General features: G+C 40.3%; 1 protein-coding gene across 1 annotated transcript in view; it reads left to right on the forward strand.

Moving 5' to 3' along the window:
• The window catches only part of LOC115850221 (elongator complex protein 1-like), a 45791-nt gene that overhangs the window by 2559 nt on the left and 18751 nt on the right, over positions 1-24481 (forward strand). The window contains 13 exon segments of the mRNA XM_060292286.1: positions 2313-2476; positions 3276-3427; positions 5113-5194; positions 5859-5939; positions 9233-9318; positions 11887-11960; positions 11962-11981; positions 12290-12380; positions 13449-13572; positions 14553-14646; positions 17818-18063; positions 19152-19322; positions 20135-20234. Coding sequence (XP_060148269.1) covers positions 2326-2476; positions 3276-3427; positions 5113-5194; positions 5859-5939; positions 9233-9318; positions 11887-11960; positions 11962-11981; positions 12290-12380; positions 13449-13572; positions 14553-14646; positions 17818-18063; positions 19152-19322; positions 20135-20234 — 1472 coding nt within the window. The 5' untranslated portion in view covers positions 2313-2325.

Below are 24481 nucleotides of genomic sequence, written 5' to 3' on the forward strand. Positions count from 1 at the left end.
ATGCTGGGGTCCACGGACCCCAGAGCTCCACAGATTGTTGGTGAATAGAATCCAAGTTCACAGGGAGACATTTTGATGCTCTGATCATGGCAACAATAACAGCATAATTATTATTAGTTAAACCAGGATGAAATACACCTGGTCTTCTCTCGCCTGTTTTCATCTCTTGCTACTCTGTCCCGTGTTTACTCCCCTCTAGTCAGACATCCTCTCATCTCAAATCTACCCATCCTCTCAGATCTATGTCAGTGGTCATCTTTATGCTATTTCAAGATGAAAGATAATGTAATTTTTATATGCTTTCAAAAACCCAAGCTTTCTATATAGAATTAGATCTAAATAAAAAGTCTTCATGGTGTAATACAGGTTCGAATAATTTCTAGAAGTTCTTGAATATAAGTGTCATGAAAGCTTACAAGACCATTGTTTGCCTTGATTCTCTTCCTCGCTTCCACCATGTGTGGGCTTGCCTTCCTCTTAACCCACATTTTATGTTGTCTCACTCATACTACACTTAACATTTTATCTGCTATGTAGTATAAGGGTTAACTCATGTTTATACTTTCATTGTCATAAGTATGAAATGCAAGATGAGAGAATTCACCTTGGATTAAGGTGACAAGAAGGCCAGTGTGGACGGTGTAATTGTCACCCCTACCATAAGTTAGGGACTTCCAATTATAGTATAAACCTTAAAGGGGTCTGGATATAAATATACAGCACGTTAACTTTTCTCTTTCCCTCTTAGATAATTTATATGTTAAAACAAGTCTGATTTTGCCAGACCAAAGTAGATTTCCTATTGATCGTTCTTTTCTCAGCTTTTCTACTGCCCTGGTGAAAATCAGGCCGGGAAAGTGGAGTAATGTGAAGTAGTTATATCTGGTTATCAAGCTCCTCGACTTGTTGGTCATCATTTTGAAGTATACTGTTGTAATTTCATAGTGTCTTCTTTTCTCCCTGAGAGCAATAAAAGCTTTCCTTTTCTTTTTTTAAAAACAAATATTTATTTATTTATTTGGTTGTGCTGGGTCTTAGTTGTGGCACTCAGGCTACTTAGTTGCAGCAGGTGGGCTCCTTAGTTGCAGCATGCAAACTCTTACTTGTGGCATGCATGTGGGATCTAGTTCCCTGACCAGGGATCGAACCCGGGCTCCCTGCATTGGGAGTGCAGAGTCTTAACCACTACGCCACCGGGGAGGTCCCATAAATGCTTTTCTTTATTTCTATGTTTGATTTCAATTTTAATTTTTTAATGAAGATATAGAGCCAGATTATAAATAAATGTAGTTGGTGGTATTAAAGTAATTTTATTTTCTTCAACTGCCAGGATATATATGTGGATTTTTATATTATTTTGTAAATCTGTCAAGTTATGAAAACATCCTCATGTGCAAAAATAAAGTGTTTTCTCATTCATTGCATTCTTCTCAACTTTCCTGCAGAATAATTGATCTTAAATCTTTTTTGAAGAGAAAACTCTGAAGTTGAGAATCTTGCCTCTTTCAAAGAGTGAGACCGTAAAATAGATTTCACAGCCTCAATTTGTAGACCATAGATTTACACAATTGACTATGTTGCTACCACTCATCTCTGTGTGGGTTCAGATTAGATCATTTATTTTTCCTTTTTTTTCTTGGTTATTCTAATTTCTCTGCTCCCTGAATCATTTTGCTTATATTGGAGTGTCATTTATTGCTACTAAACTGTTTCTATTTCTCAGAAAAATAAAAGCTTCATCCAGAGATATTTGTATATATTTGCCACATATATACAATGGAATATTACTCAGCCATAAAAAGAAACAAAATTGAGATATCTGTAGTGAGGTGGATGGACATAGAGTCTGTCATACAGAGTGAAGTAAGTCAGAAAGAGAAAAACAAATACCATATGTTAACACATATATATGGAATCTAAGGGAAAAAAAAGGTCATGAAGAACCTAGGGGTAAGATGGGAATAAAGACACAGACCTACTAGAGAATGGACTTGAGGATATGGGAAGGGAGAAGGGTAAGCTGTGAAAAAGTGAGAGAGTGGCATGGACATATATACACTACCAAACGTAAAATAGCTAGTGGGAAGCAGCCACATAGCACAGGAAGATCAACTCGGTGTTTTGTGACCACCTAGAGGGGTGGGATAGGGAGGGTGGGAGGGAGGGAGATGCAAGAGGGAAGAGATATGGGAACATATGTATATTTATAACTGATTTACTTTGTTATAAAGCAGAAAATGACACACCATTGTAAAGCAATTATACTCCAATAAAGATGTTTAAAAAGAGAGATATTTGTACTTTTCTTTCAGGAGTCGCTTCATCATGAGAAATCTAAAGTTATTTCGGAGCTTGGAGTTCAGGGATATTCAGGCTCCAAGGAAACCTCAGTGCTTCTCTCTCCGAACTGAACAAGACACAGTGCTCCTTGGCTCAGAACATGGACTGATAGAAGTAGACACTGTCACAAGAGAGGTAAGTTACTGATGGAGGATGCTAGCACTTGGCATGACTCTTGACTTGTCTTTTTCCAAACTTGCTTCCCCAAATACTATGTCCTTTAAATCTTTCTGAATTTATGTCCTGCCAAATGAATACTCCCTTCGCTTTATACTGATGTCATATTAGGCATAACTTAACTAGTACCCTATCTTTTAGTCTGCTTCTGTTTTAATCTACGTTGGCAAAACTCTGACATTGTATTTTGTGGGGGTGCCCTACTTTTTACCCTTTCTACCATGTAAATACTATCTATTAACAGTTCTTAAGTGGGAATGCAGATGAAAATTTCCTGTAGGGCTTTTTAAACTGTTTCAGTCACCATCTCATGCCAACTAAATCAGAATCTTCACTTCTGGAGCTTGAGCTTATGTATATTTAAAAGCTCTTTAGGTTGATTCTGATATCTTCCCTTAATTATAGTTTGCTACTAATGTATTTTAGGTGATTACATTATTAGTCCCCTTTCCCCATACCGTGTCCATTTTAGGAAATCATAGTTATCAGCTTCATGTTTTATTGGATATTTTCAAAGATACCAGGCTTTTATGTTTGCGTGCCACAAAGGTCATATTAACTGTGTTTTGTGTTAAAGGTGGTAGTGTTGTGATATTTCTCAAATGAAAGTTTGGGTTTTAATCTAGGAAAAAACATTTTAGAAAGCTTTTATATTATAAAAGAAACATTAAAAAGTATTTCTGGAAGTGTTGTGAATTGTTTTTGAAAGTAGATTGACTTAATTTGCATATTTGTTTGTTTTGGTGAAAGGTGAAAAATGAAAAATGACACTCCTTTGGTGGCAGAAGTCTTTCTTCCAGAGGATGGAAGTGGCTGCACTGTTGGTATTCAGGAGTTGCTGGATCACGAGTCTGTGTGTGTGGCCACAGCCTCTGGAGATGTCCTACTTTGCAATCTCAACACACACCAGGTAAGTGGAAGAGACCAGTGAGGAGGAAATCTTAGGCATCCTCAAATGCCTTTTTTTGTTTCATGTCACTAGTTTTTCGTAGAAGTTTAAAATGTCAGGAGCCATAATATTTAAGCATTTTGCAAGTTAAAGTCTTTGCATTATATAAGTCTTTACAGAAAATTGTTGGCATGGCTTTAGCTATATTTCAGGATTCTTCTAAAAGTCAGTTTTGTCTAGTGCATTTATTAATTAGAACAATCAGAACATTCCAAATAAGAACTTAACAAAAACTCAAACCTGGCCATTCTTGTATGGTATAGCTCACCTCTTACTAGAATCTGATCCTGAGTTGTAACCTTTATTTCTCGATTTATGAAGTCTTTGAAGTGTTTATATGGCTTATGTTTTCTTTTATGAATGCCGAGTAAGCCTCTCCTTGATGGCTAACTTTTAAGAGTCCCTGAACTACAGGTGCTAAGGTGATAATGCTATCATTATGTGCACATCTTGTGACTACCAGAGAAGATAGATTTCAACCATTTGCCTCCTTCTCTACTTAGCATAAGGCTGAGTTTCTGGATTTCTATCCTCACCTTCTTGACAGCTTTTTAAACTTTGTTGATTACTCCCTTAGTTGTGATCTCTTTAACATGGATGTATCACAAGTCATATTACTAATCATAGGACAATAATAGCAGCTGACATTTATTAAATGTTTACAATGTGCCAGGCACTTTTTCAAGTGTTTTTCACGCAAAATTGTATTTAATCTTCACTACAACCTTATGAGGTAGATTGTTGTTTTTCCATTCTTCAGAAGAGGAAATTGAGGCACAGAGGGCTTAAATGACTAGGCCAAGGTCAAACAGTTATCAGGTGGGATTTAAACCCTGCCAGTCTAACTCTGGCACCTTTGCTTTTAACGGTTCCATTTAGTCAAACAATAAATCTTGTTCTCAGTTCATGGTGATAAATATCAAAGCCATCAAGTATAACTTAATTAGTATTTCTCACATTTAAAAGGTATGCTTTTACTTTCAAAACATTTTGTAGAACTTTTTCCTAATTACTGAGCTCCTCCAATCCATTGGTCTCCACCAGATGGTGCTGATCCTCCATGCTTGTGGCATCACAGTGTCTGCAAGACAGAATCCATGTTCCTTATTGTGCCTTATAAGACCTTTCACTATCTGTTCCCCAAATTCCTTTTTAGCCTCACCTCCCACCCCCATCATTCCTGTGTGTATATATACCTTATGCTCTAGTTGCAGCTGATTTTTAACAGCTCTTTTTAACTGCACATTTCCCCCCCCCCCCAGTCTCTTCCTCCTAGCCCTATTCCTACCCTTCAAAGCACCTCCTCAGAGAAGCTTTCCTGGACTCTCCGGGGCCGTTTGTCAGTCTCTGCTCTGGGCCCCCACTTAATTCCCAGAGACCTCGGTTACATCCCTAACCCTGCTGTAGAGGCATCTTTTATCTCTCTTTTATCTCCTTAACGGGAGGAATGGAGTGGCCGTAGTCACCTCCAATCCCTATGGTCTGTATCATGCCTGGTCTTTTAATACCTGTTACTGAATAAGTGTTCACTGAATAATTTCACCTTTGTGTGTTTTGTTAATTGTTTTGATTAAGGTCATAGTAAATATTTACTGAGATGCTTATATTTTCATATCTCCCTTAACATTTTGAAATGTCTCTCTCAGCTGGAATGTGTCGGGAGTGTAGCCAGTGGTATCTCTGTCATGAGTTGGAGTCCTGACCAAGAACTGGTGCTTCTTGCCACAGGTAAGCATGTCACTGGTCCCTAATTCTTGACTTTTATAAAACATGACTCCTAATATCTCACAGGCTTAAGTTTTAGGGTGCTTAGGTTTCAAAAAAAAAACATTTCTTGGAACAAGGATACCAGCATGATAATCTATAGGGAATGTGGTGGTTTTGAGTTTAGTTTTACTTCTTAATATATTGTTTTTAAAAGTTGCTGCTAAGGTCCATAGTTATGGTTTAAAAGTCAGCAATATTTAATCTACTCTAAGAGGAAGAGTTGCTACATAAAATAAACTGATTCTAAGAACTGCTCTCCCAGTCCTATTTTTTTCCCTTAAGTCTTTTCATTCCAGATGAGTTTCTGCAAACTAGCACCCTGATGAGGTATACACTTGAAGAGATATCTTGCTGACTAAATCGTTGAAGTTAGTGGAGGAGGGCTATGTGGACTTTAATGTTAGCTTGACATACATAAATAGCTGAGAATAAGCACTAGGTGACGTACCCAGTCAAAACTTCTTTATAAAAATGAGAGTCAGAACATTTTGAATAAATTCTGTCTTCCCTGTTTTGACTATAAGCTCCTCCACTCCAGCTCAGTAGCTTCCAGTGCTATAGATACTTACGGAATGGCAGATTTGCTAAATGAGAACAAAATCATTCTTGTTTGTGCTCCTCCAAGGTCAACAGACCCTAATTATGGTGACAAAAGAGTTTGAACCAATCATGGAACAGCAAATCCACCAGGATGATTTTGGTGAAAGTAAGTGTAGCTTTGTTTGAAACATTTTGTGACTTGTCTTGCACACTAATAGGCACATCATAAGCCCAAAGAACTTAAACCCTTACTTAATTCACTGTCTGATAGCCCAATTCCTTTAGTTCATTCCAGATTTTAAAAGGCATACCTCTGGTGCCTCTCCAAGTCTCAGAGTTGGCTTGGTCAATAACTTGGGGAATAGGGATCTGTGCTTAGAATCATCTGGGTAGTTGTTGCCCAAACCTCAGGACAGGCTTAGCCGGGGTGTTTAATGGAAAGGACTGTACTAGCTAGAATAAGGAGAGCATTTCTGAGGTACAGTTTTGGGGAGAAGACAAGAGAGGCAGGATAGAGAGCTGATTTTTGTTCCTGCTGATTAGACCTGAATTTTCATGGGAACCATCATATTGTTTTCTTGCTAAGATCTAGCTGAGGTGATATGGGCATTAGGCTGTGGAACTATTGAAGGGGAGATGCTTATTGAGTATAAGAAGCTCTGGCCAACTTGAGGGCACCAGGAAGCTGGCCTGATTGAGGAGAAGGATAGGGGAGATGGTATTTTAACTTTTGCTGAGGTCTAACCTCATGACTTCTCGTTCTACTAAGTAAGAAATCATTTAGAAAGGTGCTACTCATTTATTCATTCAAAAATAATTTGTTTGTTCAGAAATAATGTTTGAGTAGGTAGTATGAACCCAGCAGTGTGTTTGGTGCTGTGGCTAATTCATCTTTTCCCTTAAGGAGTCAATAATAACAGGATGTGCAGGAATTAGGGTAGCATAAGGAGAGAAAGGGAGTAATGGGGATGGAAGACTTCCCAGAAGAGGCCGACTTGAGCTGAGTTTTGGCTGATTTGGTGTTGGGTAAATGAGGGTTGAGGGTGGGGGAGTGGTCCAAGCAAGTGAATTAGTTCATTCCAAGGCAGGGATGTTTCATAGAAGCCTTTGACACAGCATGGCCTATTCAGGCAACTATGAGTACTTCAGCATTACCTAGTGACAGGACATGGATGTGGAATGAAATAAAGGGGAGGGATTTTGATTAAGTTTGATAGGGAATTTGGACATTAAGTTATAGGAGATCAGTCATTAAAGGTTCTGATGATGCAAGATTGATTGATTGGTGGAGAGGGAAGAGACGAGACAGGGTTATCTGGTAGGAGGTTGCTACAGGAATCCAGGTGAGAGATAAAGAAGGTGGGTGTGGGACTAGAAAAGGGAAAAATGCAGGAAAATTTTGATTCTCAATGAGGATAGGAGTACATTTTTTGGAATTATGGGAAACTTTTTTTGAATATATGTGCATGGTTCCCCTCCTGCCCTAGCTAGTTTGAGAAGTACCAGTTTAGAAAGTGAAATAAATAGGCTTTGGGTATGTAAGGTGAAGAAGAAAGTTTAGTAGGACTCTAGCCAGAAGCTCAGGTGGTGGAAATAAAGATGTAAATATCTGAGAGGGAAGGTGGGGGAAGTGCTGGTCTGTAAAGGGTGGGTGTTGAGTTCCTTTTTGGATTTGTTTAAGGGCTGTATGGGATCACCAAGTAAAGCAGGTGAGTAGAAGGGGCTGAAGCTCAGAAGAGGCCAGAGCTGTGGACTGGGTGTCATTGGCATGTGGGGAATCTTTATAGTCTTGGGATTAGATGTGCCTGCTCAGGGAGCAGGTATGGTGCTGGATCTAGGGCCCAGGGTGGGACTCTGGGGCATCCAGCTTTGAGGGTAGTCATAGAGGTAGTAACCAACACATCTTTGCATGGGAAAGTGCTCTGGACCTGGCTCATTCCACCGACTTTTCCATAAGAAGTCTAATAGAGTAAATCAAAGGAGAGGGAGTCCAAGTCAGGGTCTTAGGTCTCAGAAATGTATTTGTCAGTACAAAAAGTCACTCTGTGGAGTGGTGAATAGATATTTTTCTTCTAACCAGGGTGTCGACAAACTTGTTCTGTAAAGAACTGGATAGTAACTGTTTTCCGCTTTCAGGCCATATGGTCTGTGTTGCAGCTACTCAACTTTTTTTTTTTTTTTTTTTTTTTTTTTTTTTTGCCGCACGCGGGCCTCTCACTCTTGTGGCCTCTCCCGTTGCGGAGCATAGGCTCCGGATGCGCAGGCTCAGCGGCCATGGCTCATGGGCCTAGCCGCTCCGCGGCATGTGGGATCTTCCCGGACCGGGGCACAAACCTGTGTCCCCTGCGTCAGCAGGCGGACTCTCAACCACTGCGCCACCAGGGAAGCCGCAGCTACTCAACTTTGCTGATGTAGTATGAAAACACTCAAAAGACAGTACCTAAAGAAGTGTGTTCCAATACAAGTTTATTTGTAAAAGCAGATGCAAGCTGTAGTTTACTGATTCCTGCTGTAACTCCACCACTTATTATCTGATCCCACTGGAAAAGTTGTCTTGCTTTGCTCCTTGACCCTTTATCTCTCTGTGGAAACTTTCGGATAGAAGCCCAGGGGTCTGCACCAGGATAGGCACTACTGTTTGTATACAGCAGCAAGGTATGCTTTGGGGTACTACAATACTTGGATGTGCCCAAGCAGAGCAGACAGGAAATGGTCATGCTGACCCATAATTTATAGGAATTATAAACAGCCCTGCATCGTCAGAATCAGCATCAGTTATAGGAGGGAAATATTGGGTCCTGGATCTGGCCAATGCTTTCAGGGGCATCTCTGTAGTACGTCTTATAGGTGGATGTTAAGTCCTACCTTCAGCAACAGAAGGCTGCATTATTTCAAGCAACTCTGACTTTATATTTCAGGTAAGATCAGCATTATAATTTAGAAAGAAGCCCAGCCTGGAAGGCAGAAGCCCTGTGTTCTAATTTTGGCCTCTGTCACTAGGGGGTCTCGGTCTCTGTCTCTGTGAGTGGTTGAATTCCATAATCATGGTCTCTTCCAACACTAGCAGGGAGGTTGGATACATTTAGTGGATTGAACACTTACAATCGGAATTTTGTTCCCAGCTCTTGTCTTCTTGAGTTTTATGTTTTGTCATCTGTGGACGTATTGCATAGATTCTTCATGTTTCATTCTCCTTGTAAAGTGGGGATGGATTGCTGACTGTCATCAAGGGAATTTATATACGATGGCAGTAGAGCTCTTTCCAAACTAAGGGCATTTCAACGTCTTCAAAATCACTTCAGCATATAATATGGAACATAGGTTTTTAAAATATTGACTGCTGGTCAATTTATTGAGAGGTCTCAGAGGACCCAACTTCATGAAGAATAGCTATGAAACTGCTTTTATTTTATTTAGCTTATTGGTTATCTTGCATATTCTCACTCAATTGTTCTCTAGGCAAGTTCATCACTGTTGGCTGGGGCAGGAAGGAGACGCAGTTCCATGGATCAGAAGGCAGGCAAGCCGCCTTTCAGCTGCAAATGGTAAGCTTGGTATGATGGATAAAGAACTTTCTTTGGAACAAATGGAAGTTCTGCTTACACACCAGGAGCTCTTAGGTGTCCAGGTGTTACCAAAAGTGGGGTCCAGCTGCTCGCCACTCTAAAGCCAATAAAGAGGCAAGGTTGGTGGAAAGGAAAGTTTGCTTTATTCCGCTGGATGCCAGCAACCGGGGGGTGGGAGTGTTGGGGGCGGATTTTTGTGCAAAGGCCGACTCCCCTCCCTGACAACCAGTGGGCAAGAGCTTTTATAGGCCGAGGGAGGGGGCTATATGCAGAAACAGTACAGGCAGCTCTGAGAGTCATCTTGAAATTGGTGATGTGGGGGTCTGACCAGCATCATCTTGATTATTAAGTACAGTTAGTCTTTACTTCCAGGGTCGGCTTGTTCCCATTTCTTTGAGGCCAATTCTTGGATTTGTGGCAGCTTATGTCATGGCCACAGTCTGGTCATCATGTAGTTAACTTCTTCCACCCAGTGGGGGTTTCAGTATCTATAAGACAGTTCAAAGGATATGGCTCAGAATATTATCTATACCCCTTGAGGAGGAACTAAAAAAGTCCTTGACTGTGCTTAATGACTAAACTATTATTATGTAGTCATGTTGGACTGTTTTCCTTTGTTTCTGCATTTTCTCACTTCTCTGATTAAACTTATTGTTTGGCTAAAGGTTTTCTGCAGACAAAAGGCAGGCTGAGGGCTTCCCTGGTGGCGCAGTGGTTGGGAGTCCGCCTGCCGATGCAGGGGACACGGGTTCGTGCCCCAGTCCGGGAGGATCCCACATGCCGTGGAGCTGCTAGGTCCGTGGGCCATGGCCGCTGGTCCTGCGCGTCTGGAGCCTGTGCTCCGCAACGGGAGAGGCCACAACGGTGAGAGGCCCTCGTACAGCAAAAAAAAAAAAAAAAAAAAAAAAAAAAAGGCAGGCTGAGGACATGGGGTGGAGAGGGACCATAGGGTCCTGCTCTGTTTCACAGGTAAAGCGTGTTAATGGACAGATCTCTTCTGCTCTAGTAAAACTGAAGTTGTTTAGAGACCTTAGGGAATGAGTCATCCTAGAAAGATCCTTTTTTCCTTTCTATTGCCAAGTTGTTTTGTTATTCTTTTTTTTCACATAGAGAATAATTACCACCAATATTCATTTTAAAAAATAAGTCATCACAGACAGAAATGAAACACTCTGTATCCCTTCCTGATACCCTTCCCCTTCCTCCCCAGAAGGAGCTGCTGCCCTGCATTCACTGTTGATCATTCACATGCATGTTTTTATACTTTTCCTACATATGTATATATTAGTCTTTCTTTTTCTGATTTCCCTTCCTGGATGAAACTATGTTTTCCTTCTTTCTGGATACATTTTGAAGATAGAGCTAGAGGATTTATTGATAATAGATCAGATGTAGGGTAAGAGAGAGAGAGAGGAATTGAGGATAATCCCCAGATGCAGGCCAGAGCAAATGGAAGCATTTTGTCTATATTATATGTGGAAATTTCCCTGAGCTGACCTTCTAGGATAGATGAAATCATATACTGCCTGCCGTTACATTTTCCATCCTTACTTTATTTCTGGCTACATTCCGTGTAACTCATATTGTCTCCTAACCCTTCACTGGAGGAAGTTTGTGTATACCACAGGGCGATTTCATTGAGAATAAATCTTGTTAGGCTGCTGTGTATTCCCTACTGTGCAGCTTGTGGCACTAGCACCATTCCGACTTAGCCTATCACTGTAATGTGATGATGGATGTTCAGGTGGTCATTTGTCCCCAACCCCACAGAATTGGCTTCTGTCTTCAAGGCTTTCGGGACGGAGGTGCAAGTGGCACTGGAAACCTTTCTTCTTTCTGTGCTGCAGAATGCGGAGCTTGTCCGTGTTTTCATCACTGCTGCTGGCTTTATCTCCTCTGGCTCTTCCCTGCCCACCTTCCTCTCATCTTCTTAACTCCTCTGTGCAGCGTTGCGAAGTTTACTCAGTGAATGAAACTCTACCCGCTTAAATTTAGACAAACATAAATTTCCTTGTATAGTTACCTGATAGATTCCTCAGCTCGTCATTTTATTTATTTATTTTTTGCGGTACGTGGACCTTTCACTGTTGTGGCTTCTCCCGTTTGCGGAGCACAGACTCCGGACGCGCAGGCTCAGCGGCCATGGCTTACGGGCCTAGCTGCTCCGCAGCACGTGGGATCTTCCCTGACCGGGGCACGAACCCGTGTCCCCTGCATCGGCAGGTGGACTTGCAACCGCTGCGCCACCAGGGAAGCCCTCAGCTCGTTATTTTTAATATCTAGATCTGTAGCTCTTTTTCCCCGTTGCTATGCTTGGAGGCCACTTTTTAACGCCCAGAGAAAGATTTTGTTTTGCTTTGTTAAGTTCTTTTCTCTCGACTTCTGGGTCTAAGGGCCCTTCTGGAAGGGTACCTGAAGATTCTGTGAAACTCGATTTCTAGATAGCTTAAACCTTATATAAAAGGTTTAACTTTAATAGCCTGAGGCTTGTTTGGTTCTGGGCCATTTAAGGCCCCCAGTAACATTTGTGTTTTTTCCTCTCTTTAGCACGAGTCTGCTTTGCCCTGGGATGACCATAGACCACAAGTTACCTGGCGTGGTGATGGAGAGTTTTTTGCTATGAGTCGTTTGCCCAGAGACAGGTATGGAAATAAATTTTTCTTCCTTTTGCTTTGAGAGTTTTCTTTCATTACACCCATGAGGTAACGATGTGCTGGTTTAGGTGTTAAATGAATATAGAGCTAAGAATCAGAAGAGTTCTTTGAGGCTATTTGGCCCAGCCTCCTACCTGTTGGATACGAATTTTTAACAAGATTCATCTAATTGGCTTTGTGAAACCATGACAGTTTTTATTAATAAGGAAGGTGTTTGGAAGTTCGGACTTGACAACATTTATCACAATGCTTTAAGTTTTGCCATTGTTGTTTTTCTCCCTCTATCTACTACACAGGAGCTCGAAAGTTCAGAGTGTGAGGCCGGGAGTTTGCTTTACAGTCAGCCAGTGAGCCTGTGGCAGGAGTGGGACCTGCTCTGGCTCGGAAGTGAGTGGGAGAAGAAACCTTGTAACTTCTTCCCAGAGAATTTCTTGGTACTAGGGTGGGAGTGGTGGTACCTATTGAATGTAGGTGTTTATAAAACACAAAGAGATAATTACTTTTTCTCATTTGGCTGTAAGCCTGTATCTTTCTTTTTTAGTTCCATGAAGTCTGAATGTGGTTTGAATAGTAGATTCTGAGCTTCACAGACCTCATCATTCCAAGGCCCACACGTTTTGTAGGTTATTGGCAGGGCCTACATGAAGCCACTGTGTAAAACAGAAAGTGGTGCTTAGAAGGAAAGTTGCAGTCTGTGAATTTCTGTGGGGCAGCAGAGCTTTGGTGAAAATTAGGAAAGGGCTTCCTTTCTCTGCACAAACTCCCACACTAAGGGGACCTGTTTGCTGAGGAACACGCGGGCTGGATTTGGGCCCGATTCACCTGTTGGCCTAGTACCATTGTGCAGGTCACAACCTGCTTGTGATATATGGCTGTCCTGATTATAGATAGAAGAAATATTTCCTGCCTCAGTAGCATCTGTTACAGGCAAAACCTAGGTCTCTAGGTTTTAGACATCTGTTTCCCACCAATATTTGAGTGGCAATTGGATGACAGAGCAAAGAGAGAAATGTATTTGAATTAAAACTAGAGACAAATGTAAACAATATGGGGCGATCAAGGTGTTTTCAGTAGATTGAGAAGTCTTTAAAAATACCTACCTGAGTTGCTGAAGTCATATAATTGAAGAAATAGTTCATGGTTTTATAGGACATTATACTGGGAATGGTTTAAATAATTTATTGGTTCTTTTAAAAAGTCACCCAAGTGCAGTCTAAATCTGTGAGTCTTTGTGGGCAGATAGAGCCCTTGTGCAAATCAGGAAAAGGCACTACGTCCTCTGGGCAGATACAGTCCCACACTAGGGTGACTGCTTGCCAGGAAACATGGGATTTAAAACTTCCTTGGATGGAGGCTTTTTGTTTTTGCTGAAAGAATTGTTTCTCTGAATTTCATCTTGTGCTTAGCCAGCTGGATGAGCTTTTGGATGCTCTGACACTCTGGGTTTGCTTTAAGGCCCTCAGGCAGTTTGATTGCATCTATGCAAGATAAACCCAATCAGCAGGATGTTGTGTTTTTTGAGAAAAATGGACTTCTCCATGGACATTTTACACTTCCTTTCCTCAAAGATGAGGTTAAGGTAGGTGCCTGAGTTGTTTTACCATCACATTTAGAGGACTTTCCACAGCTATAGAGAAGATTTGTATTTGATATGGCTATGTAAATAGAAGCCCCAGAGTAGACAGTAATAAAAATAGTGGCTTCCTATGACTGAATTTTTTTTTACACACCAAATTGTTTTTATTAAAGAGATTTTGCAGGGAAGAAATAGCATTCCTTCCTCACCCTAGATAAAACACAGAAAGGAAATAAAAATGTCAGTTTTTATTGTTCATTTTGAGAAAAGCATAATTCTTCCAGTGATAAAGATACTTGTCATTTTTAACATTTAAACCTTAAGGAGGTTGTGTACCATTTGGATCTTTGCTGGAGCAGAAACAAATCATGGTAATTTTTAATTGTGTGAAAATTTAAATATATTAAAAGTTGAGAGAAGAGCTTAATGAACTCCCATGTACCTATTACTTACTTTCAACAGATATATACCAGCATTTTGCAAAATTATTTTCATCTATTCTTCACTCTCTGGCGCACCCACACACGCACACACACACACACACACACACACACACACACACACACACACACTCTTTGTAAAAATTTCCTAGGGTTTCAATTTTAAAAATCATATTTTCAATATTCATTTCTCTAACAGTTGAGAACATTTTTCTTTATATAAGCACAATTCCATTATCACACCTTATAAAATTAGTAATAATTCCTTAATATTACCTAATACCTCGTCCATATTCAAATTTCCCTGATTGTCTAAAAATGTCACCTTCATTTGGTTAAGTATTTAAACATAATGCATTTTTTTTGAAGTCCTCTACATATGATGACAGAGATTTGTTTAATAACTCCATAGGTTAGTAATTTACAGCTAGGAATCAACTCAAGTGTGGGATTATTTGACTTGTGAGAGCAGGGAATTTAGCTATCATAAGGATTTTGAGGTAAATACGTAAAGGCCAGTGACAGGTCTTTTTTCCCTACTAGGTTAATGACCTTCTCTGGAATGCAGATTCCACCGTGCTTGCAGTATGGCTGGAAGACCTTCAGAGGGAAGAAAATTCCACTCTAAAAACCTATGGTAAGACAGCTCTAGTATCTCAGCCTTCTGCCCCATAAAATGTAATTGAAAGTAGTAGGCCGTGGAGTTTCCTTTATCCCTTTCACTTAGTCCTATAATGGAATCAAAGATAACTGAGGGGGGTAGGTAGAGATGAGGGAGTGGTTAGCTTTTGATGGGAGGGATTTCAGTTATGTATCAGGCAGGGTATCTAGAGAAATAGAATCAGGGTAAGCTGGCTGGTTGGAAATTCAGTGAAGAGTTGATGTTGCAATCTTGAGTCCAAAATCTGTGGGACAGGCCCACAGTCTGGAAACTTGGACAAGATTCTGTGTTACAGTCTTGAGACAAAATTCCTTTTTCTCTGGGAAGCCTTAGTTTTTGCTCTTAAGACTCTATAAACTCTTTGGATGAGATCTATCCACATTATGGAGGATAGTCTGCTGTACTTAAAGTCACCTGATTATAAAGGTTAATCACATCTGCAGAATTCCTTCCCAGCAACATCTAGACTGGTGTTTGACCAAACAACTAGACACCATAGCCTAGCCAAGTTGACATGTAAATTAACCATCACAAGTCATCAGTGCTTTCTCTTCATGGATGGTACCAGTGTAGCAAATCAAAATGCTAGCCAAAGGAATACTGTGGAAGTGAAAGAGAAATGAGATTAGATATAAGTAAGAATCTTCTGTAGCTTTTAAATGGTAAATCAAATTGTAAATAAGTATTTTTCAGTGTATATGTAATATGTGAAAGCATTAGAAAATAAAGATGGGAAGAAAAAAAGTTCTTCCGTAATTCTGTCACTCAGTAATAATCACTATTTAAATTTTCTTGTCTTCCTGATTTTATGTATACATCTCAGTATAGCTGTGATCTCATTTTTGTTAAATATGTAGGTATGATACCTGCAGTTTTGTAACTTGCTTTTACAGTGTGTCACAAACTATTTCCATTTCAGATATCTATCTGTATCATTTTAACTTACTGTATATTCATTTATGCTACAGTTTATTAAATCTTATGTTGTTAGACGTTTAAAGTTTTGTAATTTTTCACTGTCATCAATAGTGCACTGAACATTTTTTTCATAAATCTTTTCATTTACTTGATTATTTTCTGAGTGGCTTTCAAACGTTTTAATCAATAGAACTAACTGAAATGTTATTAAGAAGCTCATTCATTCATTTATTCATTCAACACAATAGTTCTCAACCCTGGCTGCAACTTTAGAAAAAAAAAATGCTATCCATGTCTTATCTCAGAGTTGCTCTCAGTGCGTTATAATGGGGACTATACATCAGTATTAATTAAAAAAAAAAAAAGCTTCCAGGTGATTTTTTTTTGTAAACACTGACATTTATTTATTTATTTATAATTTTATTTATTTATTTATTTATGGCTGCATTGGGTCTTCGTTGCTGTGTGCGGACTGTCTCTAGTTGCGGCGAGCGAGGGCTACTCTTCGTTGCGGTGCGCGGGCTTCTCATTGGGTTGGCTTCTCTTGTGGAGCACGGGCTTTAGGTGCACAGGCTTCAGTAGTTGTGGCTCGCAGGCTCTAGAGCACAGGCTCAGTAGTTGTGGCGTACAGGCTTAGTTGCTCCACGATGTGTGGGATCTTCCCAGACCAGGGTTCGAACCCATGTCCCCTGAATTGGCAGGCAGATTCTTAACCACTGCGCCACCAGGAAAGTCCCCAGGTGATTTTTTAAATGTGTAGCCAGAGTTGAGAACCACTGACTAACCAGGTATTAATGGCTGGCCCTGTGATGTGCTCAGGATAAAAGTGTTGCTGCAAGAACAGCCACAACATCTGTCTTCACAGAGCATGAGCATGTAGTCTAACTTAACCCAAAGCTAGGTCAAAGTATTGTAGTAGCCTTGTTCTAGAACTAGGTTGGATTTGCTGTGACTGCTGAGTTAAGAATTAGTGATCAGGGAGATGTTTAAAGAAAAGAAATTCCTTAATATAATTAAAATCTTCATTTATGTGTGTCACCTGTTTAACAAAGGTTGGCTTTGACATGATTAGGTCTTTTTTTCCCAGGTTTATTGAGATATAATTGACATGCAACGTGTACATTCAGGAGGTACAATGTGATGATTTGATACATGCATATACTGTGAAATGTTTGCCACAGTAAGGTTGATTAACTCATCCTTCACTTCACATAATTACCATTTTTGTTGTTATGGTGAGAACTTTATTTTGGCTGCGTTGGTCTTCGTTGTTGCGTGTGGGCTTTCTCTAGTTGCGGCGAGCGGGGGCTATTCTTCCTTGCCGTGCGCGGGCTTCTCATTGCAGTGGCTTCTCTTGTTGTGGAGCATGGGCTCTAGGCATGCAGGCTTTGGTAGTTGTGGCACACGGGCTCAGTAGTTGTGGCTTTTGGGCTCTAGAGCACAGGCTCAGTAGTTGTGGCACACGGGCTTAGTTGCTCCGTGGCATGTGGGATCTTCCCGGACCAGGGCTCGAACCCATGTCCCCTGCATTGGCAGGCGGATTCTTAACCATTGCACCACCAGGGAAGCCCGGTGAGAACATTTTAAATCTACTCTCGTAGCAACTTTCAAGTATACAATACAGTATTGTTAACTGTAGTCACCACGCTATACATTAGATCTCTGGAACTTGTAACTGAAGGTTTGTACTCTTTGACCAACTTCTTTCTGTTTCCTGCACTCTACAGGTCTTGGTCTTGTTCTTTTAAGGGTAATTGCATGCTGATCTCCCTTGGACATAACTGCATGCAAAACACCTGGAAGAAAATAATAAGCATCTTAAGCGTAATACAACATAGTGATGCTAGTCTAGTGCTCTTGGATTGGGTGTTTTAATACTTTTAATCTAATTGCCAAGTTTTCTTCTTTCTAAGTCTTTATGGGAAAAAAAACAACTCACTAAAGCACTGTCCTATGGTAGGAGCCTTCCATCATCATGATCATGAAGGTTTGAAGGTAGAGGCAGAAATGAACACGTGTGCTTCTGACCTTGTTGATGCTTAATATTTTGTCCTCATGAAAAGCTATACTTTAACAATTATTGTTAATATTATTATCTTAATGAAGAGGCTGAGCAGAAAGGGTCATTTGAAAAAGAAAAAGGTGTCCTCATCCCTCTCTAGCAAGTGGTACGAAGTCTGGTCCTCTGGCCCCTGCCTCTGATGGCCTCCTTTTCATTTTCCCCTGCAGTTCAGCTCTGGACTGTTGGAAACTATCACTGGTATCTCAAGCAAAGCCTGCCCTTCGGCACCTGTGGGAAGAGCGAGATTGTGTCCCTGATGTGGGGCCCAGTGACCCCATACCGGCTGTATGTTCTCTGTCAAGGCTGGCATTACCTCTGCTATGACTGGCACTGGACGACTGACCGGAGCTCAGGAGATAATTTAAGTGACATGGCAAATGTGGCTGTTGTTGATGGAAATAAGGAGCTGAAAAGTGTGTCCATGGGCCTGCAAGGGGCCTGAGCCAGGAGCCTGCAGATGTGGTAGTTTGACTTAAACAGTGCAGGATTTTTATTTGATTGATTATTCTGGTTGTTTGGTTTGTTTTTACTTGCTTTGGTTTCGATTGGATGGGAACACCCTTAGGTGAGGCGTGTACTCCCCTGAGGACCATAGTCTCTCCTCCCCCCCTCCACATCCCTCAACTCCCTTTTCTACTACAACCATGGCCTTTACATATTTACTTGTCTGGGCTTTGAAGACATTGACATTTCTGACCCTGGGTGGAGAGGAAGACAACAGTAGGCTTGTGGCATTGGTGTGTCAGCCTTGTCTTTGTGCCCTGACAAAGCGTTCCGTTGACTCTCACACCACTCCATTGTGTTGCTTTGTTTTTTGATATAATGCTTGCTAATTATGTACCTTTCCAGTATCTTCAGTTCAAGTCACAGACATCTGCCTAGTACTCGGATTGGATTGGTGTTTTTTAATTAGGTTGAGGGCTTTTGTTTAGTGAGGGGAAAGAAACTAGGGAAAGTCAGTCTTTCCTGAATAGACAGTTTATTTATTGCTGATGACATAAAGGAAAACTTGCTTCTAAGATTGTAATGTGAGTTGGTGTACTAATTTATGTTCTATGTAGTGATCATGATACTGATTTTACAATCATATGTTCTGTATAGAGGACTTAAGCACATATGCCTTATTACCAGATCCATGTACAGGGAAGTGCTTTAAGGATTTTGGTTTATTCTGGCTTGGTTGCAGGCCCAGGTTTAAAGCTAGAACTCTGACCTTTTGGCCTGCTTGCCGTAGTCCCTGGCACCTGAAACTCCAAGCCCCGTGATGGACTGCTATAGGCCTGGAGGTGACAGTAGCCAGATATAGACAGATCTCTGACACTAACTTTCCTCCTCTACACTGTATTTAAGCTTATTCATGATAAAAACACCAACAATTACTTTTAAGAATCGCTGTATATTTTCGCCCACCATTATTAGTTAGTGGTACTGTGCTGTTCAGTTGCCTTGTTTTACAAATTGAACATCCATGTGTCTAATCCTCTTTCTCTCTCGCATGCAGACAGGATATTGGTGACAGTCTTCTGGCAGAGTGTGGTTCCACCTCCCATGTGCACCTACCGACTGCTGCTCCCACACCCTGTAGCTCAAATCATGTTCTCCACACACCCTAAAAAGAGTAACGACCTTGGTGTCCTAAATGCCAGTAACCAGATTTTTGTTTATAAATGTGGTATGTTCAAAAACTGTTATCAGGATGTTCTGAATCAAATCTCTCCTACACAAAAGCAAACTATAGTTTGGTGTTGCGTTGGCTCTAGGGCTTCGAAAAATTTTGAAGTTTATAATTAATATCATTATTACTGTGATGTTTAATTGACTTGTAGGGTTTTTTGTGTGTTTGTGTGGGGGGCTTCAATCCTACTCTGGCTAATAAGAACAATTCTTTTTGCTTTGTTGAACTTGAAGGGTTAGTTATTTAAGAATAATTCTCAATCCTAGAAAGAACGTAGTATCTCATTACATCCTTAACATGTTTTACAGTTTTCATTGCCATTGCACATATTTTCAGTTGATCTCACAGCTTTCCTAGGAGCTATGTCAGAGGTGGAGTTTTTCTGTTTTATAGATGAGGAAACAGAATGCCAGAGGGTTTGCAGTCTGCTTGAGCAAGAAAGGACAAGGACCTCTACTTAGGTGTTTTAGCGTCTAATCTAGTTGTCCTTCCACAGTCCTGTTGCTCGCAGTTTCTAGTTGCTTTCCTGATGTACTTGGAGAACCTGTAATTTGTGAATTCTATGGTTGTATCGTAAGTTATACTGGCACATGGCAGTGGTAGCCTTGTTTTCAAATAAGTTTTGAATTCTCAGCCTGAAAGGTAGGCAGAAATTTAAGAAAGAGGTTGAGATGTGGTTATTTTCTAGATTGCTTTATTTGTAAAGTGGATTACCTTCTAGAACCCATTAAATGCAGGACCCCATATCCGTGGTATCAGGAAAAATGTTTGTAGCTTACTATGATAGTATTTGCATTTTTTCCCCCTAGGTGATAGTCCAAGTGTAGACTCTACGGTGAAACTGGGAGCTGTGGGTGGAAATGGATTTAACATTTCTCTTAGAACACTTCATCAGGACAAGAGATACACGTAGGTTGTTCTTAGTTGCCTTGGAACTCTGGGCACAGAAGCAGCCAGCATTTAGTCCTAAATTCAGCCAACTGTTATTATCTTATCCTGTGCCTGTTGCTCAGTGGAACAAGAAGTAGATACAACACCTGGGCCCTGGTTTTTCAGCCTGGTTGGGGAAGTCAGTTACCTATATATCTGAATGTCATATATGCTGATGGGTGGCAATGGAGCATAAGTCTTAAGCTGACTTAGAACCCATTCCCCCACCATCCCTGGGGAGTTTTCAACAGGGAATATCCCGTGGGAAAGATGGAGATGCAGATGATAGAGCACAGTGCATTTGCCTACACAGATGAGGATACGTACATTGTTAATGTGCGGCTGACCTAATGCAGTCTCTAGTTTGTCTCATCCTACAGTGCAGAACTTTTGGCTGCTGTGTTTCGAGGCTCTCAGGTTGGAAATCAGAATTCATTTTCCTATGGAAACGATAGTATGAACAGTTGGATATAATTGAATACCTCAGGTACATTATAGGCATTGTAAAATGACCCAGAAGCCAAATTATTAATTATAAGTCCATTTCTGTGAGAATCCAGAATTTGATTCTGTTCTGTTTAATGAGCCCATGTTCTTTTTTTTTTTTTTTACTTTCCACTTTATAACAAAGTGAACCAGCTATACATATACATATATCCCCATATCTCTTCCCTCTTGCGTCTCCATCCCTCCCACCCTCCCTATCCCACCCATCTAGGTGGTCACAAAGCACCGAGCTGATCTCCCTGTTCTGTGCGACTGCTTCCCACTAGCTACTGATTTTACATTTGGTACTGTATATATGTACATGCAACTCTCTCACTTTGTCCCAGCTTACCATTCCGCCTCCCTGTGTCCTCAAGTCCATTTGCTAGTAGGTCTGCATCTTTATTCCCGTCCTGCCCCTAGGTTCTTCATGATCATTTTTTTTAGATTCCATATATATGTGTTAGCATTCGGTACTTGCTTTTTTCTTTATGACTTACTTCACTCTGTATGACAGACTCTAGGTCCATCCACCTCACTACGTATAACACAATTTCGTTCCTTTTTATGGCTGAGTAATATTCCATTGTATATATGTGCCACATCTTCTCTATCCATTCATCTGTCGATGGACACTTAGATTGCTTCCATTTCTGTCCTGGCTATTGTAAATACAGCTGCAATGAACATTATGGTACATGACTCTTCTTGAATTATGGTTTTCTCAGGGTATATGCCCAGTAGTGGCATTGCTGGGTCGTATGGCAGTTCTATCTTTAGTTTTTGAAAGGACGTCCATACTGTTGTCCATAGTGGCTGTATCAATTTATATTCCCACCAACAGTGCAAGAGGGTTCCATTTTCTCCACACCCTCTCCAGCATTTATTGTTCGTAGATTTTTTGATGATGGCCATTCTGACTGGTGTGAGGCGATACCTCATTGTGGTTTTGATTTGCATTTCTCTAATGATTAATGATGTTGAGCATTCTTTCATGTATTTGTTGGCAATCTGTGTATCTTCTTTGGAAATATGTCTATGTAGGTCTTCTGCCCATTTTTGGATTGGGTTGTTTTTTTCTTGTTATTGAGCTGCATGAGCTGCTTGTAAATTTTGGAGATTAATCCTATGTCAGTTGCTTCATTTGCAAATACTTTCTCCCATTCTGAGGGTTGTCTTTTGCTCTTGTTTATGGTTTCCTTTGCTGTGCAAAAGTTTTTAAGTTCCATTAGGTCCCATTTATTTATTTTTGTTTTTATTTCCACTCCTCTACGAGGTGGGTCAAAAAGGATCTTGCTGTGATTTAGGTCATAGTGTGTTCTGCTTATGTTTTCCTCTAAGAGTTTGATAGTGTCTGGCCTTCCATTTAGGTCTTTAATCCATTTTGAGTTTTTTTGTACGTATGGTGTTAGGGAGTGTTCTAATTTCATTCTTTTACATGTAGCTGTCCAGTTTTCCCAGCAGCACTTATTGAAGAGGCTCTCTTTTCTCCTCTATATATTGTTGCCTCCTTTATCAAAGATAAGGTGACCATATGTGCGTGGGTTTATCTCTGGACTTTCTATCCTGTTCCATTGTCTATATTTCTGTTTTTGTGCCAGTACCATACTCTCTTGATTACTGTAGCTTTGTAGTATAGTCTGAAAACTGGGAGCCTGATTCCTCCAGCTCCGTTTATCATTCTCAAGATTGCTTTGGCTGTTCGGGGTTTTTTGTGTTTCCATACAAATTGTGAAATTTTTTGTTCTAGTGCTGTGAAAAATGCCATTGGTAGTTTGATGGGGATTACATTGAATCTGTAGATTGCTTTGAGTGGTATAGTCATTTCACAATGTTGGTTCTTCCAATCCAAGAACATGGTATATCTCTCCATCTATTTGTACCATCTTTAATTTTTTTCATCAGTGTCTTATAATTTTCTACATACAGGTCTTTTGTCTCCTTAGGTAGGTTTATTCCTGGATATTTTATTGTTTTTGTTGCAATGGTAAATGGGAGTGTTTTCTTAATTTCACTTTCAGATTATTCATCCTCAGTGTATAGGAATGCAAGAGATATCTGTGCATTAATTTTGTATCTTTCTCATTTACCAAATTCATTGATTAGCTCTAGTAGTTTTCTGGTAGCATCTTTAGGATTCTCTCTGTATAGTATCATGTCATCTGCAAACAGAGACAGCTTTACTTCTTCTTTCCCAACTTGGATTCCTTTTATTTCTTTTTCTTCTCCAATTGCTGTGGCTAAAACTTCCAAAACTATTTTGAATAATCCTGGTGAGTGTGGGCAACATTATCTTGTTGTTGATCTTAGCGGAAAAGATTTCAGTTTTTCACCATTGAGGACGATGTTGGCTGTGGGCTTGTCATATATGGCCTTTATTATCTTGAGGTGAGTTCCCTCTGTGCCTGATTTCTGGAGGTTTTGTATCATAAGTGGGTGTTGAATTTTGTCAAAAGCTGTCTCTGCATCTATGAGATGATCATATGGTGTTTCTCCTTCAGTTTGTTAATATGGTGTATCCCACTGATTGATTTGCGTATATTGAAGAATCCTTGCATTCCTGGAGTAAACCCCACTTGATCATATTGCATGATCATTTTAATGTGCTGTTGGATTCTGTTTGTTAGTATTTTGTTGAGGATTTTTGAATCTATGTTCATCAGGGTTATTGGCCTGTAGTTTTCTTTCTTTGTGACATATTTGTCTGGTTTTGATATAAGGGTGATGGTGGCCTCGTAGAAAGAGTTTCAGAGTGTTCCTCCCTCTGCTATATTTTGGAAGAGTTTGAGAAGGATAGGTGTTAGCTCTTCTCTAACCGGTTGATAGGATTCGCCTGTGAAGCCATCTGGTCCTGGGCTTTTGTTTCTTGGAAGATTTTTAATCACAGTTTTAATTTGAGTGCTTATGATGGGACTGTTCATATAATCTATTTCTTCCTGGTTCAGTTTTGGAAGGTTGTGCATTTCTACGAATTTGTCCATTTCTTCCAGGTTGTCCATTTTATTGGCATAGAGTTGCTTGTAGTAATCTCTCATGATCCTTTGTATACCTGCAGTGTCAGTTGTTACTTCTCCTTTTCCATTTCTTTTTTTTAACATCTTTATTGGGGTATAATTGCTTTACAATGGTGTGTTAGTTTCTGCTTATTAACAAGGTGAATCAGTTATACATATACATATGTTCCCATAGGTCTTCTCTCTTGCATCTCCCTCCCTCCCACCCTCCCTATCCCACCCCTCCAGGCTGTCACAAAGCACCGAGCCAATATCCCTGTGCCATGCGGCTGCTTCCCACTAACTATCTACCTTAATACGTTTGTTAGTGTGTATATGTCCATGACTCTCTCTCGCCCTGTCGCAGCTCACCCTTCGCCCTCCCCATATCCTCAAGTCCGTTCTCCAGTAGGTCTACGTCTTTATTCCTGTCTTACCCCTAGGTTCTTCATGACATTTTTCTTTCTTAAATTCCATATATATGTGTTAGCATACGGTATTTGTCTTTCTATTTCTGACTTACTTCACTCTGTATCACAGACTCTAGGTCTATCCACCTCATTACAAATAGCTCAATTTCGTTTCTTATTATGGCTGAGTAATATTCCATTGTATATATGTGCCACATCTTCTTTATGCATCCATCTGATGATGGGCACTTTAGGTTGTTTCCATCTCCGGGCTATTGTAAATAGAGCTGCAATGAACATTTTGGTACATGACTCTTTTTGAATTTTGGTTTTCTCA

The sequence above is a fragment of the Globicephala melas genome, chromosome X, assembly GCF_963455315.2.
Source record: "Globicephala melas chromosome X, mGloMel1.2, whole genome shotgun sequence".
NCBI classification, from domain to species: Eukaryota; Metazoa; Chordata; class Mammalia; order Artiodactyla; family Delphinidae; genus Globicephala; species Globicephala melas.